The following is a 19,067-nucleotide window of genomic DNA, read 5'->3' on the forward strand; positions in this document are numbered from 1 at the left end:
AATGTCCTTCTTGATAACCTTGTTCCGCTTTGTGCGGCTCAGAGCAAATGACGGGGCCTCTATGCTGTATTGGAATGGGGGGGAGTGCCTCCATCTGCATACCGTGCATGCCAAACCAAGTGCCTACCTGTGCATACCAGCACTTTGTATCTCCCTCAAGTGTCAACTGTCTTGAGGACTCCAGGGCTAGCCGGGGGTATCTATCAAGTGGAAGCTCCCATAGCCTATGCCAATATGTCACTATTTGGAATAGAGCCTCTGTCACTATCGGTGCAGCCCCCATCTTTGCCCGCACAATCTCATGTGGCATTGATGGCTTACTCCTAATCATGCGTGAGATCATCGCCACTAGGGGCCTCTCCATCTGCTTCCACACATCATATACCTCCTCTGTATCTGTCTCGGCCGGCTCTCTCCTCTGTCTCCTCCTGTGGTATAAGCTAGGACCCCAGGTGGGGGCACCATACAGTAGTGCAGGTGTAACTAGAGTATCAAATAGCCAAAGCTTCGTCCTCGGCTCCTGAAACTGTATCTGTGAGCATTGCCTCTCTAGCGAGCCAAGGGCTGCATATCTCATCAATCTAGCGTCGGTCGCCTTGCGCATCGAGAACAGAGGTCCAGCAAAAGTGATCCCAAGGTATACATATGAGGGAACATACTCCACAGGCTCTCCACTGTATGTAAACTATACTGCAGATCTACTTATCCACTGTGAGGAGGTGTTAAAGATCATGACCTTGGTCTTTCCAAGGTTCACAGTGAGGTCCCAGTCCTCGCAAAAGGCCCGTAATGCATCCAAATGCCTCTGCAGCCCCTCTGGTGAATAAAAAATAAGAACAATATCATTTGCATACAAGAGGATCGGTATCAGGACTCCTGCCAAATGTGCTTGTGGTCCTCCTTGTCTATCTATGTAATCCGAGATCTCGTCAATGTATAGACCAAATAGAGTAGGAGACAAGGGGCAGCCCTGCTTCACCCCGATAGTGCTGTGTATGATCTCTGAGTCACCTCCTGGAACCCGTACTCTGCTTGTGACTGTCTCATAGAGTGTAACGATCCCCCACAGCATCTTTGTTGGCACTCCCATATCCTGCAGTCTCCTCATCAATTTGGCCCATGGGACAATATCAAAAGCTTTGCGGAAATCCACAAAGCAGTAGTATATCCGATGCCCGTGAGCTCTCCCCTCTTCAATGATCCCCTGTAGTATAAAGATATGATCTAGTGTGGAGTGCCATCTCCTGAAGCCTGCCTGCCTCGGTGCTCTGAGTCTCTGCTCCTCGGACCATCTACTAAGCTCATGCTCTAAAATCGAACCATAAATCTTGGCCAAGGTGTGACCAATCATGAAGTCCTATAGTTGTTGGGGTCCATGGGGTCACCTGCATTCAAGATAGGGACAATAGTATTTGATGACCAGCTGACGGGGAAGCCCTCACATAAAGCCCTGTTAAACATGTGAACCAGTAAAGGGGCTAGCATGTCCCTAGCATGGGAGAAATGCTCGGTGAGGAGTCCATCATGATCCTATGCTCTCCCAATCTGCATCCTGTCAATAGCATCTCTCACCATGTTGAGGTGAAAGAAGGAAGAGTGTGGGGGACGAGGTTCGGGTGGATGGGGGAGAGGTTGCTGCCCGGGGACATGGTAGAGAGAGGTGGCATAGGTGTGCTAGGTGCTGGGGTGAAGTAATCGGAGTCGGAAGGTGATGATCTTGGAAGATCCTCAAGGCCTCCTTACAGTCTCTTCCAAGAAATAGTTGGTATAGCTCATGCTCAAGCTTGGCTAGGTAGGCTCTCTTCTTTCTCCTTGTGAGACGTCAAAAGATCACTCGCGCCTGTTGGTGAGTGGTGGATCCTAGTGCCATCTCCCGCTCGGGTATCACGACATTCCTCGTCGTACCAGCTATTCTGTGGGACAGTCCCTCCTGGTGATGTAGGGGTGGCTCTGGAGTGCGGGAAGGCGGCTACAGCGGACGTATGGAGGGTGGCTGAGAGGTGTGTGGTAAGCTCATCAAGTGGGATGTGGGGGTCGAGGTCGGAGAGGATGCGGTAGAAGTGATCAGAATAGATGGAAGAGGTCTCTCTGGTGAAGTGGTATCTAGGACGGTGATGGGGCAAAGCAGGCGGTTGCATGGTGTATCGGCATGTGAGGGAGAAGGCCAAGTATGCATGGTCGGCTGCAACACCGATGGGGCGAGGAGAGATGCTAAACTCCGGAATGAGTGGGATCAGAGAGAGGGATCCCATTAGATAGTCCATTGTATTGGCTCCATGTCCGAAGGGGTAGGAGGTGAAGGAGTTGGATCTAGGCCATCTAGCAAGGCCATTATAAATGGCTAGCCTATGAGCCCCGCCGAGGGCTAAGAGATACTCTCCATAGTTTGTGTGGGTTGCTGTATCCTGTGATGTCCCCTCCGGATCCATACCCACCGTGCCAATACTTCCATCTGTATCCTCTCACCTCTGGAAGCCGACTCCCCTGGCACTGATGTGTCTCTGTGTATAAGACCAAGTCTCTCCCTCTAAATGTCTCCTCGAACAGGCATGCATCTGTCCTCAAGGCACCATTGCAATTCCAAACCGCAATCTCTAGCTTGGTCTCATAGGTCTCGCACCATCATTGGGCACGTCCCTCGGTGATGATCACCCTCCCATCTTTGTACACTGCCCATTTCCCTGCCTTCCATGCATCCAAGATGCGTGGCATGCACTCCCTCCTGTGTGCCACTTGTGCTAGTGTGAGATCGTCTTCGAGGTAAGTCTTTTCTCCTTTTAGTGCCTGCCTTTTGGTAAGGAATGCTTGCCTCACCTCCAACCCCGCAAACTTGAGGATGAGTGCGCGTTCCTTGGTGGTGTCTTTGCCCACCCTCCATGCCTCGACGAAGGGGGTATCAACGATTTCCAGCTTTCTGCATAGTGCTATAGTGTCCTCTTTCGGCGAGGCTCCTTCCTTCCATCCCACCACTCTCACATTCAATGCCCTAATCTTCCTTCATTTCTCCTCTTCGAGTGTGTCATTGATGATGTTTGGGGATGATGGTGCGTTCCGTTGCTTCTTGGCAACCTCAATCCAGCTGCCCGCTTCTTCCACTTGTTTTTGTGTCTTCTTAATCACCTCGGTCCATGTGGTTGCCTCGTTTGCCTTCTTCTCCTCTTGTTCCTGGAGGGTCTTCATTTGCTCTCTAAGTGTATTCAAGTCATCATTGAGGGATAGTTGAATTTCTCCTTCTTCGAATTGAGTATCTGCCCTCAAGGCATAGTCACATGAAACGGGAAACGGAACAAGAACAACAAGGCTATCGGAAACAAAAACGTCTTAATCTTGGAAATGGAAACGGATAAGAAACGGCTTCTTTGAAACAACATAGTTATATTTTGTTTGTGTAAACCGGCCTCCAGCCTTCAGACAAAACCAAAGGGTGGTGCAAAAACAAACTTGCACACAAAACACTTCAACACCATTGAGGACCAAGAAAAGGAAAACAAACAGGGGGAGCTAGAGTGCTGCTGCAAAGAGTACTTGGACACCGATTGGCCCCAAAATGCAGTGGCGCCCCTTGCGGTATTTCTTTAATTGATTATAAGAGAGCTTTGATTACAATAAGGCTGGAAACTCAGCCGTCACAGTAGAACTCCTGAAGCTTGCAAAGACCCTGCATCATGGCTTCATATCCACTCGGCATCAACAAACAAGTCCAGCCATTGTTCACATCAAAAGACTCTGTCACACGAGTCCTGCATACAGAAGCTTTCTCCCATGATCAGGGCTGCCACAACCATCCATAGCCTCTCACCCTATGAACAACATCACAGCGTGACACATCCAATGCTCCTGTATCACAACCAAGACTCCCAAACTGTCTCCCAAAAGAGAACTCACATCATAGCACAGCACAGCATACCATACAGTAGACACACCTGGACACTCCCTCTCTACCATCCAAGGGTACTATCCATCTCAGTCATGGATTCCCTGTCCCTTGTCCAATTAGTAGCAAGGTTGTACCAAACATGTGTCCATTCCTGTACCTTCTGCCTGCATGTGACCTATCTCTTGGGGAACCATAAACATGTTTCCTCGAGAAACCTACGACCTGTTTCCATGTGAAACCCTTAGGCTTGTTTCCCTTTGAAACCTTTGTCCTGTTTCCATACAGAACCATTCACAGCACCATTCAACAACAGTGCCAACAACGGCATACATCTAGTTACCAGTTCCCTCATGAAACATCTGGAAACATAGAGATGCCCATAACTGTAGGTCCCTCTGTTCCTTTCCAGCAGGAAGAAAACAATCTGCTCCATGGGCATGCAGCCATGCGAGCTTGCATCACTCCCATGCCAAGGAACACATTCAAGTGACCTGTACTTGCGGCCAACCAAAACATCCCATAAACAATCTCAAAACAGTCCTGGCTGTGCGCCTCCTTCAGCCCGCTCCTTCCAAGAGAGAGAGAAAGATAGAGAGAGACCTGCTCATCAGCCTACGCCTCTTTCCTGCAATGGCCTGCAGTCCTGGCCGCCTTCTATGGGAGAGAAAGGGGGAGATAAAACAGTCCTGCGCCTCCTGTGTTCAGCCCAGCACCTCCCCTCCTGAAATGGCCTGCAGTCCTGGCCGCCTTCTATGGGAGAGAGAGGGAGATAAAAAAAAGTCATGCGCCTACAGTCCAGCCCTTGCCTGCTGCTGTCCAACTGGACACAATGCTCCCTGCTCCCCACCGTTTTTCTGCAGCCAGCCGCCTGTAAACTCCCCGACCAGCCTTCCAAAGGCGTGTGGAGGCCCCCAGCGTACAGCCAAATCTGGCCAGAGAAAGAAAGCCCCATGTGCTGTTCAGAAGGAGGCGTGTCTTTTCAGCCGCCAGCCCCTCCATAAGCATGTGTGCCCCCTCAGCATGCAGTCCAGTCCTCTATGTGCCAAGCGAAACAGGGAGAGAGAGAGAACATGTGCTGTCGCTTCAGCCTGCCAGCCCTCCTTCAGAAAAAAACACATTCGTGCCCTGCCCGCCAGGAAAAGCCACACCAAAAAGCATATCCTTCAGATCCAGCAGGCGCCTCCCAAAAAGCATGAGATAGAAAGAGGCGCATCCTCCAAAAGTGGAGTAGCCTCCCAAATTAGCTTTTGGGCCGCCAAAGGTTATAAAACCTTTTAAATTAAAATCTCTTTGTCCCCTTCACACTTGGGGTTGTCCACACACATGGGTTTCCTTTTTTTAAACTCCAAACCGATGCCATTCACACTGTCCACCATGTCCCCGTGCACACCTGCATACTGTCCAGAGAAAAACACAGGGTCATGACAGTATGCAACCTTAAGAGTTTCATCAAGAAACGGCACAAAGAAAACGAGAAACGGGTGACATTGGAAACGAAGTTTCCTTGTGACTATGCCTCAAGGTCTCATTTTCCACTTTAAGGGTGGCGACTTGGGCCTCCAGCTCCGTGATTAGTGAGGTGTGGTGGCTGGTTTTTGCGTCCAACATTTGGACCATTTCCTCCTGCATCTTGCTTAGCTGAGTTGCCATGTATGCCTACATGTCTGCCTTCCACCTATCCATCTCCTCTTTCATGGAGGCACGCAACTCACTACTTCTCTCATGGTGGTCAGGCATGTTTTGATATGGGGGGTCGCCGATCTTCTGTGTGCTCGCCCAAATCGAGCTATATTTCCTCTCTTTCTCACCTCTAGTCCTTGTTTCCGGCGAGCTGTCCATGTTGGACTGAAGGGGTCCCCCTTCTAGTACTGATTTTGGTCCTCAGCTGGTGGGCCCGATAGATGGCCAGCTGCAAGTGGGGAGGCAAGTAGCAGCAGATAGGATTATGCTGCTGCCTTGGGGACCTGAGCAAGGCCGGGTGGGTAAACGGGGAGTGAAGGGAGAGAATGACTGGAGGAGGGCGGCGAAGAGAGAGAAAGGGGCAACGAAGAGAGAGAATGACTGCAGGAAGGGGGGCGAAGAGAGAATGACTGCAGGAGGGCGGCGAAGAGAGAGAAAGGGGCAACAAAGAGAGAGAATGACTCCAGGAGGGCGGCGAAGAGAGAGAACGACTGCAGGAAGGGGGACAAAGAGAGAATGGGGCAATGAAGAGAGAGAATGATTGCAGGAGGGCGGCGAAGAGAGAGAACGACTGCAAGGAGGAGGGCGAAGAGAGAGAAAGGGGCAACAAAGAGAGAGAGAGAGAGAGAGAGAGAGAGAGAGAGAGATGGAGTCAGACATAGTATTGGGTCGCGAATACGCTTGTAGGTCCTCCATCTTGAATGGTGAATTTGCTTTATTAGAATGATGTACAATAACACGAATCTGTAGATCTGATGATCTGTTCTTGCCCTGCATTTTTCACCTTGGCTGTAGCACTCCCCTTGGCTGTCTTGGCCCTTGGAATACAGCAATCCTTTGTGAATTATGAGATGAATGAATGGATTCTATGCTTAGCTATTTATAGCCCCTTCTAGGCTGCTCGATTTTCTCCTAAGGTAGTCGACCTGTTGATAAATCCCACGACCAGGTCTTTATGCATTTTAATGCCTTTAAATCATGTGCTTTTACACTGCCCTTCTGGCCGCCCTGTGCGCTGTCCTGACTGCAGGCAGCCACTATGGCCTGCGCTGGATGCTGGGCAGCCCATATGCCTTGGCCACCTGGCTGGGCTGGCCTCTAAGGCAGGTCGGCTGGCTGGCCAAGCCCTAATGGGCTGGCCGACAGCCTACCAAAGGCCATCCTTGGGCTGGCCAACTGGGCCACAGCCACCTAAGGCTGGCCAACACATGCCCTAGCCTTCCTGGCTATAGGGCAAAGGCCATGGGCCATCTTGGCTCCCTTGGGTGGTAGTGTCTCCCGTGCGCGCGCGCGCCGTGCGGTGCCCTCACACCCTGCAGCCCCCGTGCCCATGTTCAAGGGATTCCACTCCCTTTCTGGGGTAGCCCTAAGGGCTGCCCCCCTGCTACATGCAACTACATGCTTCTAGACAGATGGCTGGCATCTGGCTGGCATCTGGCCAACCAAACACTCAGGACACCTGACATCATTCTAGAGGGAGACTCACAGTTTGGACTTGCACTGCTTCATGTGCAGGACAATGCACACTTGACCAAGACCATGTATGGGACTTGTACATTAGAGTGGAACCCTGGCGAACTCGTCCCGGACTGGGGCTCACATGGGACCAGTTTCCACTCTAGGTCTTGCACCTTGGTATCAGATATGTCCATGTGGCATCCAAGTGTGGAATGCACGTGACATCCCCTTCTACTTAACTTGATGGAAGCTACATAGCCTCCAGGTAGTCCGTCAATAAAGCCGGATAGTCTTCGAAGAATTCTTTGTCAAGCCAAACTGCTTCGTGAGTCCCAACTCATGCCTGTGCTACCTTCTTGTCTACTGAAGTCAACAGGAACCGGGCTCGCTGAGCGGCGTGTTCCGTTACCACATCCTCCGTATTGTTGCTGTCAAACAAGACAACTCCTCTCTGGTCACCTATGTAGCCAAAGGTCTTGAGCAGTTTGTTGCGCTCATACTCTTGGTCTTGGGCGCTCTTCTGCTTATCTTCAAGCTTCCGGCTAACAATTGCACCAACCAAAGAATTGGGGTCCGATTGCGGTGGTCTATGTGGCAGTGGGACTCACCACGGAAGCCGTGGAGGCTGGGGTGGTTGTTTGCGGAGTGATAGTCGTCTTTGGACAATCCTTAGAAGTGTGTCCTTTGGTGTGACAAAAGAAACCTCTCTTCTACACTCAGTTTCCCACCAGTCTTGCCTGCTTGAGCTTTCTGGTGTGAAGTAAGCTTGGGCGCATTAGTCAAGTTCTTGGAGTCAGAGACTCCTGTGCTTTGTCTTGGGGGAAGGCCCCGTCTGGTTTTGGACTTTTCTCCCCCGAGGTGGGTGCCTTGGGAGGAAAGTCTTGGGCTTTCCGCCATTGTACTTCATCTCAGTACTCGGTGCAAGCAAGAGTGCATCTTCGAAGGCAGTTGGCCGAAGATATGCACCTTCCACTGGATTTGCGTGTCAAGGCCATAAAGGAACTGCCCTTTCTTGTCCTTGTCAGAAATGCCTAACTGCAAACATAATTTCGAAATTTATTGGCAAACTGTAGGACTGGTTGCGCGTTTTGACATGTCCCCGTGAACTCGTCTTCGAGTCGCTTAAGGTAATGGGGTGGTAGAAACCGTCACTTAAGATCTAAGACAAACTTGTCTCAAACATAAGCTGCCACGCCTAATCTAGTGTGGGCATGAGCCCACTAGGTCCACCACGGAATGGCCCCACGTTCTAATTACCAACTAGCCAAGATCATGCTCTGGTCTACGATTACTCGCATCATCATCTGGAACATGTGGTGCACACTCATGTTTGCCGCGCTCGAAGGATTGCCTGGTGCTTCTTGTTCCGAAGTTCTTCGTTCTCTCTTCGTCAAAGCTCACCATAGTGGGAATATGCACTTCCTTTCTGGAAAGCAACAAAACCATCCACTATCGTGTGGGAGACTTTCTGGAGGCTAAACACCAACTGTCCCTTCTAGGTACAAGTCACAGGAGTCACACTGAAAGGGGTGGTCCACCAGAGTTTAAAAATCAACCACACGAGATTTTTTTTTTTTCTAGCTGAATCTTCACACTTGAAGAAGGCTTTGATACCAATGTAACATGCAGAAGCTTAGTGGATAGAATCGGTAACTTCAATGGACAGAATTCAGCAATCTTTCATGACGAAGATAATGCACAACATAGAAGGATATGTGCAGAAATAGAGAGAGAGAGAGAGTTGGAGTCAAACATAGTATTGGGTCCCGAATACCCTCTATAGGCCTCCCATCACAAATGGTGAATTTGCTTTATTAGAATGATGTACAATAATGCAAATCTGTAGATCTGATGATCTGTTCTTGACCTGCACTTTTCACCTTGGCTGTAGCACTCCCCTTGGTTGTCTTAGCCCTTAGAATACAGCAACCCTTTGTGAACTATGAGATGAATGAATGGATTCTATGCTTGGCTATTTATAACCCCTTCTAGGCTGCTCGGTTTGCTCCTACAGGCAGTCAGCCTGCTGATAAATCTCACGACCAGGTCTTTATGCATTTTAATGCCTTCAAATCATGCGCTTTTACACTGCCCTTCTGGCCGCCTTGTGCGCTGTCCTGACTAGCCGCAGGCAGCCACTATGGCCTGCGCTGGCTGCTGGGCAGCCCATATGCCTTGGCCGCCTAGCTGGGCTGGCCGACTGGGTCACAACCTCTCAAGGCTGGCCAACACATGCCCTAGCCTTCCTGCCTAGAGGGCAAAGGCCATGGGCCTTCTTGGCCCCCTTGGGTTGCCTAAGGCCTACCCCGTGCCCATGTTAAAGGGATACCACTCCCTTTCTAGGGTAGCCCTAAGGGTTGCCCCCCTTCTACATGCAACTACATGCTTCTAGACAGATGCTTGGCATCTGGTTGCAAAACAAACACTCAGGACACTTGACACCATTCTAGAGGGAGACTCACAATACGGATTGGCACTGCTTCATGTGCAGGACAATGCACACCTGACCAAGACCATGTACGAGACTTGTACACCTGACCTTGGACGCTTAGAGTGGAATCCTGGCTGACTCGTGTTGGGGTAAAGGCGTTATGCCCACCCTTATAGTGTGTACAAGCCCATAAGTTATAGTACATAGTACACTTAGTACTTTTAATGTACTAAGTGCACTATGTGTACTAGTGCAATATACATGTGTGATAGGGGAGTCACACACTCATGCTTTTCATGAGTTGACTTATCCCCACAACTCTCTCTCTCTCTCTCCCTTGCTTCTCTGTGTATGTCTCCCATGAATGATCTCTAAACCCTAATTCAGGTTCCTTCTCCCATCAACTGGTATCAGAGCTTTGGTCCTTCCCTCTTCTCCTTGAGTGCTGATTTCTGTCCTTCCTTGCCCAGCCAGTAGGCGTGGGCTAACTCAGCTGTTGCCCAGCCAGTAGGCGTGGGCTGGCTCAGCTGTTGCCCAGCCAGCAGCGTGGGCTGCCCCAGCTGCCCAGCAGCCAAGCGAAAACTGCCTAGCAGCCAGGCGGGCTGCCCAGCAGCCACGAGCGAGGAGGTCAGCACACGGCGCAGGCAAACGGCGCAGGCGAAGCTGGAGAAGATAGCGTATAGCCATCAGGCACTGTCGACTTCAGGCGTACTAGCTACTATAGCGCTACACGATCGAAGATAGGTTGGCGCCAAGCGTCGAGCGAAGACAGCGTAGGCGAACAGCGTGGAGCTGGTGAAGCGTGGAGTTCTGTCATTGGCGAACGTTGAATCACTCGCATGCGATAAGCCAAGAAGTCGAAGCGTAAGGCAAAATAGGCGTCAGCTAGCGCCAGGCGCTCATCAGCGAGCGAACCAGGCAAAGCAGGCGGAGCAGGTCTCTCCAATTCGCCGCCCCCTCTCTGCCGCCTTCCTTCTAGTCTTCTAGCTGGCGACTCTCCCCAACACGTGTGCAGCTTCATCACCGCCTGCACAGAACAGAAGCAGCCATCAAATCTGCAGCAAAAGTGCCCCCCTTCTCACCTGCACAAAGCAGAAGCAGATTCCTGCAACAAAAATTCAGCCTGCAAATTGGATTGAAATCAAAGGTATTTTGCTTCAATTTTGGATTTTCCTTGTCAAATCAAGCAATTGAGCAGGTACAGGTACCAAATTGCTCAATTTTTGAGCAAAATTGACAAAATTGGGTGACATTGGTCACAATCAGGATAAATTTGCAGGAAATTGGTCAAATCAGGATCAATTTGCAGGAAATTGGTCAAATCAGGATCAATTTGCAGGAAATTGGATGTCGAAATTTAGGGCTTTTGATGTAATTGTGCAATTAAGCACTCATACATGCTGTATGATGTGAGAAATCGCACATTTGAGCAAAATTGCAGCAAATCGCAGCAAATCGCAGTGCAAATCAAGGGGCTTTTGTGCCGATTTGGTTGATTTGCATGCAGGCGATCGCATTTTATGCTGTGGTTAATGTGCTGATGCCTTACAAGCACCCAATGTGCTTGTAAATCAAGGGGCTTTCACGTATTTGATGTATATGTGGCCAGGGGGAAGCATCGTGAACACTCTGGATGCCTTCATGTGCGTCAATGTACCATGTATGATCAGAAATTGATCTTAAATCAAGGGGCTTTTCAAGTTTGTATGCTTGTTGAGCTTGGCAAAGCAGCAGGCAAGACATTTATGCCTTGAATCCTCAAAAATCAGCTTGCAGTCAAGGGGCTTTTGCCCAATTTCTGTTCGGGACTGTTTTATGCAGTGTACAGGACTGTAAAAGTCTGATTTTTACTCATTTGGACAGCCAGGAGAGCATTTATTGCTATTGTACCTGCTGGTACAGATTTGGCACAGCTTTGTGCATGGTTTGGCATGGCTGTACATTGTTTTGAGTGATCAAAAGGTTCAAATTCAGCTGCTGAAATTGCCGGTACAGGTTTGGTACATCATTGGTGAGCGCTTAGTACTGCTGTACAGTACTTTGGAAGGGCAAAAGAGCACATTCAAGGTGCTGTCCAAAATCTGCAGCAACCAGATTTTGGTGTTTTCATCACAAAAAGTGGGAGAAAAGTTGCATTCTTGCTTCCGCAGTGGGAGATAAAGCTTGGGAGAACATTTGTGAGCACTTTGTGTGCTTTGGGTGCAGTGTTTGCACATCTTGGGTGCAGTGTTTGCACATTTGCAGGGAGTCAGGCATTGAAGGTTGCATTTTGCTATGGCAACCACAGGTGAGAGCTCTTCATTGCTTCACATCAAGAAGCTTGAAGGCTCGCAGAATTATGATATTTGGCAAACCCAGTGCTACAATGTGTTGCTTCAGAAAAAGCAGCACAAGCCTATCAAAGAAAGGGGTGTGATGCCCGCTTCTCTTACAGCTGAAGAGTGGGAAGATATGGATGAGCTGGCAAGATCTACTATCATGTTGTCTGTGTCAGACTCATTACTTTTCAGCACTCGTGAAGAGAAGACAGCTTGGGGAATGTGGCAGAGATTGCAGGACTTGTATGCCCAACAAAGTGCCTCAAGCAAAGTGTATTGGTTGAAGAAACTCATAGGCCTTCAGATGAAGGAAGGGGCTTCTATGACAGCCCATCTCAATGAGTTTAATGGTATTGTCAGCCAGGTCATCAATCAAAAGTTGGCAATGGACGATGAGTTCAAAGCCACTTTTTTGTTATGCACTTTGCCAGAGAGTTGGGACACATTCAGGACAGCCACTAGTAATTCGCATGCTATGCTGTCATATGCAGATGTTGAGGGTGCTCTTCTTCAAGAAGAGATGAACAGGAAGAACAACTCTGTTGGAAAGTCCAATGCAATGAATGCACGTGGGAGATCCCAGCAAAGGGGGAAAAGCCAAGAAAGGGGAAGGAGCAAGTCTCGCTCCAAAAAGGATTTGGAATGCCATTATTGTGGCAAGAAGGGACACATTAAAAAGCAATGCTACAAATGGAAAAATGATCAGAAAGAAAAGGGAAAAGGCAAAGACAAAGAGAAGGATGAAGCCAAAGATGTAAAGCCAAAGGGCAAAAGTGGAGTCAAGATCGAAGAAATCAATGTGTCACATGCAGGTGGCAGTGAGGATGAGGTCCTCTTTACGTCTTCACTTGATGCCCATTCACTTCTTACAGGTGGTCATGGTATGCACTCATGGATCATTGATTCAGGTGCCTCCTTTCATGTCACAGGTTGCAGAGACTTGTTTGTCAGGTACACTGCTGGCAATGAAGGAGTTGTTTATTTGGGTGATAACCATGCATGCAAGATACTTGGCAGAGGTGATGTGAGGCTTGTATTTTCAGATGGCTCACAGCTTATGCTCCATGATGTCAGGCATGTGCCTGAGATCAAGAAGAATCTGCTTTCTACTGGACAGCTTGATGATGCTGATTATGTTACCACATTTGGTAGTGGAAAGTGGAAGATTAGTAAGGGCTCACTGGTTGTTGCCAGAGGCTCTAAGGTGGACACTCTTTACTTTATGCATGCAGGTGTTTGTCACCATGCTAATGTAAATGCAACCGAGCTGCCGGAAATTTCTATGTGGCATAGCCGGTTGGGACACATGAGTGTCAAAGGAATGGAGCAATTGTCTCGTTTGGGTTACTTGCCTTCTCTAAAGTTTTCAAGTTTTCAATTTTGTGAGCATTGTATATATGGTAGGCAACTACAGTGCCCCCACAAGAAAGCTCTTGGACAGAAAGATGCTCAGTTAGAGCTTGTGCATACAGATGTATGTGAGATGCCTCAGCTTTCTTTGGGAGGGGCAAAATATTTTGTGTCTTTCATTGATGATGCCACACGCAAGGTGTGGGTTTATCCTCTTCGTTTGAAGAGTGATACATTCTCAGTGTTTCAGAAGTTTGTTGCTCATGTTGAGAATCAAACTGGCAAAACACTGAAGGCTTTGCGTTCCGACAATGGTGGAGAGTATACGTCCAAACAGTTTCAGGACTTTTGTGATGCTAAAGGCATCAAGAGGGAGCTCTCTACTCCTTATGATCCTCCACAAAACGGGACAGCAGAGAGGATGAACAGGACCATACAGGAGAAGGTCCGTTCTATGTTGTCACATGCTGCATTACCTCATGGTTTTTGGGCTGAAGCTGTTATGACAGCCGTTCACCTTATAAACAGGTCACCTAACACGAGGCTTGGTGGGAAAGTGCCAGAAGAAGTATGGACAGGAAAGCCTCCGTCATACAAGCACTTGAGAGTGTTTGGTTGCGTTGCGTACGTGCACATACGCAGGGAAATGCGCACCAAACTTGATCCTAAGTCTCATAAATGCATATTCCTAGGATATGGTGACAAAGGTGAAATGGGGTATAGACTTTGGGATCCCATGAATAGAAAGATCATACGCAGCAATGATGTCATTTTTGATGAAACATGCATGTATAAGGAGCCTGCAAGGCAACAGGAGCCTGGCAGAGTCATCTTTGATGATGATGGACATCATGGACAACAACAAAGGGCTGTAAATCAGCCATTACAGCAGGAAAACCAGCCCTTAAATGGTGCTGAAAATGGTCCAAATGGACAGCCAGAGATGGCAGAAGATATCCCTATGGATATACCACAGTTGGAGGATATACCGGGCATGATTTTTCAGCCTTATGGCATGGAACAGGAGCCACCAATGGGTGATATGCAGGCTGGACAGCAACCTGCAAATGATGGTCATTGGGTACGGAGGTCCACTAGACCCTCCAGAGCCCCTGACAGGTTTGTTCCAGGGGTTGACTACTTGATGCTCACTGACTGTGGGGAGCCCTCATGTTATAAGGAGGCTTTACAGAGGGCAGACAAGGCTCTATGGGAGCGTGCCATGAAGTCAGAGATGGATTCTCTGCATAAAAATGGAACTTGGAAGTTGGTGCCTTTGCCTGCAGGCAAAAAGGTTTTGCCATGCAAGTGGGTATACAGGCTCAAAGTTGCATCAGATGCAAAGCCAAGATACAAAGCCAGGTTAGTGGCTAAGGGCTTCAAGCAGGAATATGGTGTGGACTTTGATGAGATCTTCTCTCCAGTGGTCAAAATGACCACACTTAGAGCTGTGTTGGCTTTGGTTGCGCATGATGATCTGGACTTGATTCAGATGGATGTGAAGACTGCTTTTCTTCACGGTGATCTCCATGAGGAGATATATATGCAGCAGCCAGAGGGTTATGCAGAGAGTGGAAAGGAGAAGCTTGTATGCAAGCTAAAAAAGAGTCTTTATGGGCTCAAACAGGCACCAAGAGAATGGTATCATAAATTTGATACATTCATGAAATCACAGAAATTCAGGAGAAGTGACATAGATCACTGCTTGTACACCAAGAAAGCTTTGGATGGCAGTCTCTTGATTCTCATTTTGTATGTTGATGATATGTTGATTGCCGGGAAATCTCGTAAAGAGATGGATGCCTTGAAGAAGAGGCTGCAAGAAACCTTTGATATGAAGGATTTGGGTGATGCAAATCACATTTTGGGTATGCGGATACTTCGGGACAGAAATCAGCATGTGTTGTATTTGTCTCAGAAGGAATACATTGGCAAAGTCTTGCAGAGGTTCAATATGGACGGGGGGAAGAAAGCTAGTACTCCTTTGCCTCCATATGTGAAACTCAGTGCTATGGACAGCCCACAGTCAGATAGAGACAGGGCTGATATGGCCAAGATTCCGTATGCTTCAGCTTGTGGCAGTCTCATGTATGCCATGGTTGCTACTAGGCCGGACATTGCATTTGCAGTGGGAGTGGTTTCTAGATACATGGCCAACCCTGGCAAGAAGCATTGGGAAGCAGTGAAAGGTGTCATGAGATACCTGAAGGGCACACAGGATTTGTGCATTTGCTTTGGCAAACAGGATGCATTAGTGCATGGTTACACGGATTCGGATTATGCCGGTCATCCAGATAACCGGAAGTCTACTACCGGTTATGTATTTACATTCACAGGAGGTGCTGTGTCATGGATATCCAGGATGCAGAAGTGCACAGCCTTATCTACTACAGAGGCCGAGTATATTGCAGCCACAGAGGCTTGCAAGGAGGCATTATGGCTATCTCGGTTAGTGGTTGATTTGGGTTATACAGGGGATATTCCATTGTTGCATTGTGACAGTCAGAGTGCCATTCAGTTGGCAAAGAACCCTGTTTTTCATGCAAAGACGAAGCATGTGGATGTGAAGTATCACTTCATCAGAGAGGTGATAGAGAACAAGCAAATTCAGCTTGTTAAGATTCATACGGATGACAACCCGGCTGATCTGTTGACGAAGAGTTTGCCTCCGGAGCGGTTTGCTCATTGCAGACACTTGATGGGCATTGGATGAGGCCATTTTCAGCCTTGATATGGCCTTGTATATTATCATGTACATGCTGATTTTTTTTTCTTTTCCTTTACTTAAGGGCACTTTGCCTTTAAGTGGGAGGTTGTTGGGGTAAAGGCGTTATGCCCACCCTTATAGTGTGTACAAGCCCATAAGTTATAGTACATAGTACACTTAGTACTTTTAATGTACTAAGTGCACTATGTGTACTAGTGCAATATACATGTGTGATAGGGGAGTCACACACTCATGCTTTTCATGAGTTGACTTATCCCCACAACTCTCTCTCTCTCTCTCCCTTGCTTCTCTGTGTATGTCTCCCATGAATGATCTCTAAACCCTAATTCAGGTTCCTTCTCCCATCAACTCGTCTCAGACTCGGGCTCACATGGGACCAGTTTTCATGCCAGGTCTTGCACCTTGGTATCAGATATGTTGGCATCCAAGTGCGGGATGCACATAATACATGTGGAAGAACTGCTTGTATTAAGAACTATGCAAAACGCAGAGAAAAGAGAGATATTGCTGTAACAATGTTTTTTGCATATATGTATGAATACGTACATAGATCCTAGCCAACATGGCCTCCAAAAAGGAAACACCTATGCCTATGATCTTTTCCATAAACTGGGGATCATGTGATTACAAAAGGGATGAACTAGCCTTTTTATAGGGTTCCTAAATACCTCTATATACAGTTGGAAGTTGTTGGCCAATAGAGGACAAGCATACAATGCAATATAATGCCAAACTGCTTGGAAATGTCCTCCGACTTCTTTTGAATACCTTGGATAAAGTACCTAGCTTTAAACTGGGCTATTGACTTCCCCATAAGGTTCCTAGTCACAACCTAAAACTGGAGACTAAGCATGTCCACAGGTTGTGCATGTGACATCCCTTCTTGCTAATAAGCTTGAAGATGAGAATCCAATTGATCTTGGATGAATCATAGCCCTTAACTGCATGGTGATTCTATCTTGGGCGTCCTGCTTCCAAAACTTGAGGTACTAGAAGGTACGAGAGGGGCTCACACCCAGCAAAGCCCACCAATACACTGGGTACCAAAACCAAGGGACAATAGAGAAGCCCAATGCGAAAAGCCCCATGAAGAAGCCTGGGTTACCCGCACACATAAGTAGGGCCGGGTATAAAAAGAAGATGCCTTAGAAGACACCGAGAAGAGCCATGCCAACTAGGAAAGAGGACACCGGTAAGAATTGATCAAGAAAGCCAAGGACAAAGCCGGGAATGGAAAATCAACTTTCCCCAAAGAGGCGGGCAAAGCCAAAGCAAAGGGGAAGGGAAAGCAACCAGTAAGGCATAAACCAACAGGCAAATGAACAAGCCACCGTTACCGTTTTGTGAGGCCGAAAATATGTTTTGAGACCAATCATTCCAAGTACATGTCTGTATGGAAGAAAACTATGGTGTACAACTATGTGTGGAGGTTCTGCCTATCACTATTTCTTAGTGATGTAATACTGTATGGATGTCAACACACCCCTCAAGGATGTGCATGCATGCATGCATGTGCATGGAGCTGGGGCGTGTATAGAGAGAGAGAGAGAGAGCTTTAGATGTCACTTTCTAGTGTTTTTGCAAGGCTAATAGAATATAGTGATTCATGGATTTTGCACAGCTAAATATTGCTGAAATGACCTACGAAGAGCTTTATGAAATGTTCATACCGGCAGAAGGTAGAATGAAAGGTGCTTCCGAGGACTTTTTGCAGAGTCTTCCAAAACACATAGTTACAGAAGGCAATAGGATGGATGCCTCGGGGGATGTGATCTGTTGTGCCATATGCTTGCAGGTAAAGTTTCTTATTTTTGTTACAATTCGAAGTGCCTCTAGAATGAAAAACAAATAGTGACTATTATCTTGATTTTACATTGAAAGCAGGACCTAGCGCGAGGAGACATTGCCAGGACCTTGCCATCATGCAATCATACCTTTCATTTGAATTGTGTGGATAGATGGCTGGTCAAGCATGTTATTTGTCCGGTTTGCAGACAATACATGTAAATGTAGGTCAATTTGTGTTCTTTAGCTTAAGAGAGTTCCTTCTAGGTGAGAAGTGATCACAAGAGAGTGCAAGTTCAAGTCATGGTGGTCTTTTTGAGGAAATTATCATGATAATGTCTTGTAAATTTAGTATGCCCCAGATATATAACATGGGGTAGTAAAACATGGAAATGTGTTGAAATAAACTACATGGGCCCAAAGGTTTTTAATGTTGGAGCTCTTTATAGGCCTTGTATACCAACTGTAACCAAGCAATTTAATAAGTCAATTTCTTTGCCAGAGTTATTAAAGTGATCAATCCTTGTCTCTAAGTTGATAAGACAATCATATTTTCTCTGTGAATTGTCTACACAATCAACCCTTAGCTCTAGTATGCAAGTAATATTTACCCTTATCTCTAAAACTCAAATTGTCAAAATTATTAGTGGGGTTGCTACACTTAACAAGTTCCAATAGACTAAAGTGATTTTCACATAATGCAATGTAATTCATCCTTTAAGGCATTTCCACACTCTAGGCTATCCTTCATACAAGAAGTGTTTAACAACCTTTTAAGCAAGGAATTCAATGGATTGGAACGCATAATATGGCCACCATGAAGAGAACAAAATCTAGAAAAGAAATGAATGGTATTGATTAATGGTGGGGGGGTTACTCTTCACAAGAAGGGAGAATAAGATTTTCACTTTTCAAAAAGGGTGAGGTTGTTAGCATCCCTTAATTTTGAAGACCGTCGAACCCTTCTTAGAGAATTTCTACCCTTAAGATAGGGCATAAAAATTTCTACCATTCAAAAGATATGCTAGTCCAATTTTGGCTCTAATTTGGAAAAACTGTTAGTCCACCCCTTAAAATGAAATATTGGGGGCTAGTTTTCAGGAAGTCAATTATGTGCCCATCAAGGTTGCCATTTACAGAAGAGCGAATCAGAGCTGAACAAAGAGCAAGCATTAATTTTAGGGAAAACATATGTCAACTCAGCCTCCTTCGGAAAACATTTTTCGGAGTGTCGCCATGATGTTTGCACAAAAAATCGAGGACGACACATTGGTCGTCCGTTCTAAAGTGTTGGCATGGATGTCGCACAATGTCTAGCCTATCCTTTTTCTTTCTCCCAGTTGCCATGGTTGGAAAACCGGTGGGCCTTCCCCTAGAGGAGAGGAGGGGCTCCTGACTCCCCCCCCCCCCCCCCCTGGTGCTACCTCCTCCTCCTCCAGG

At 47.4% G+C, this 19,067-nt stretch overlaps 1 protein-coding gene across 5 annotated transcripts in view; it reads left to right on the forward strand.

Moving 5' to 3' along the window:
- The window catches only part of LOC147606724 (NEP1-interacting protein-like 2), a 37,045-nt gene extending 18,906 nt beyond the window's left edge, over window positions 1–18,139 (forward strand). For all 5 annotated transcript variants that reach the window (XM_086791639.1, XM_086791637.1, XM_086791635.1 and 2 more), the window contains 2 exons: window positions 17,464–17,637; window positions 17,727–18,139. In XM_086791639.1, the coding sequence (XP_086647765.1) occupies window positions 17,464–17,637; window positions 17,727–17,849 (297 nt within the window). In that variant the 3' untranslated portion in view covers window positions 17,850–18,139. The remainder of the gene's footprint in view (window positions 1–17,463; window positions 17,638–17,726) is intronic.
- The last annotated feature ends 928 nt before the right edge of the window (window positions 18,140–19,067 follow it).

This window comes from Cibotium barometz, chromosome 57 (genome assembly GCF_041138505.1).
Source record: "Cibotium barometz isolate CiBa-2024 chromosome 57, ASM4113850v1, whole genome shotgun sequence".
In the NCBI taxonomy this organism is placed as follows: domain Eukaryota; kingdom Viridiplantae; phylum Streptophyta; class Polypodiopsida; order Cyatheales; family Cibotiaceae; genus Cibotium; species Cibotium barometz.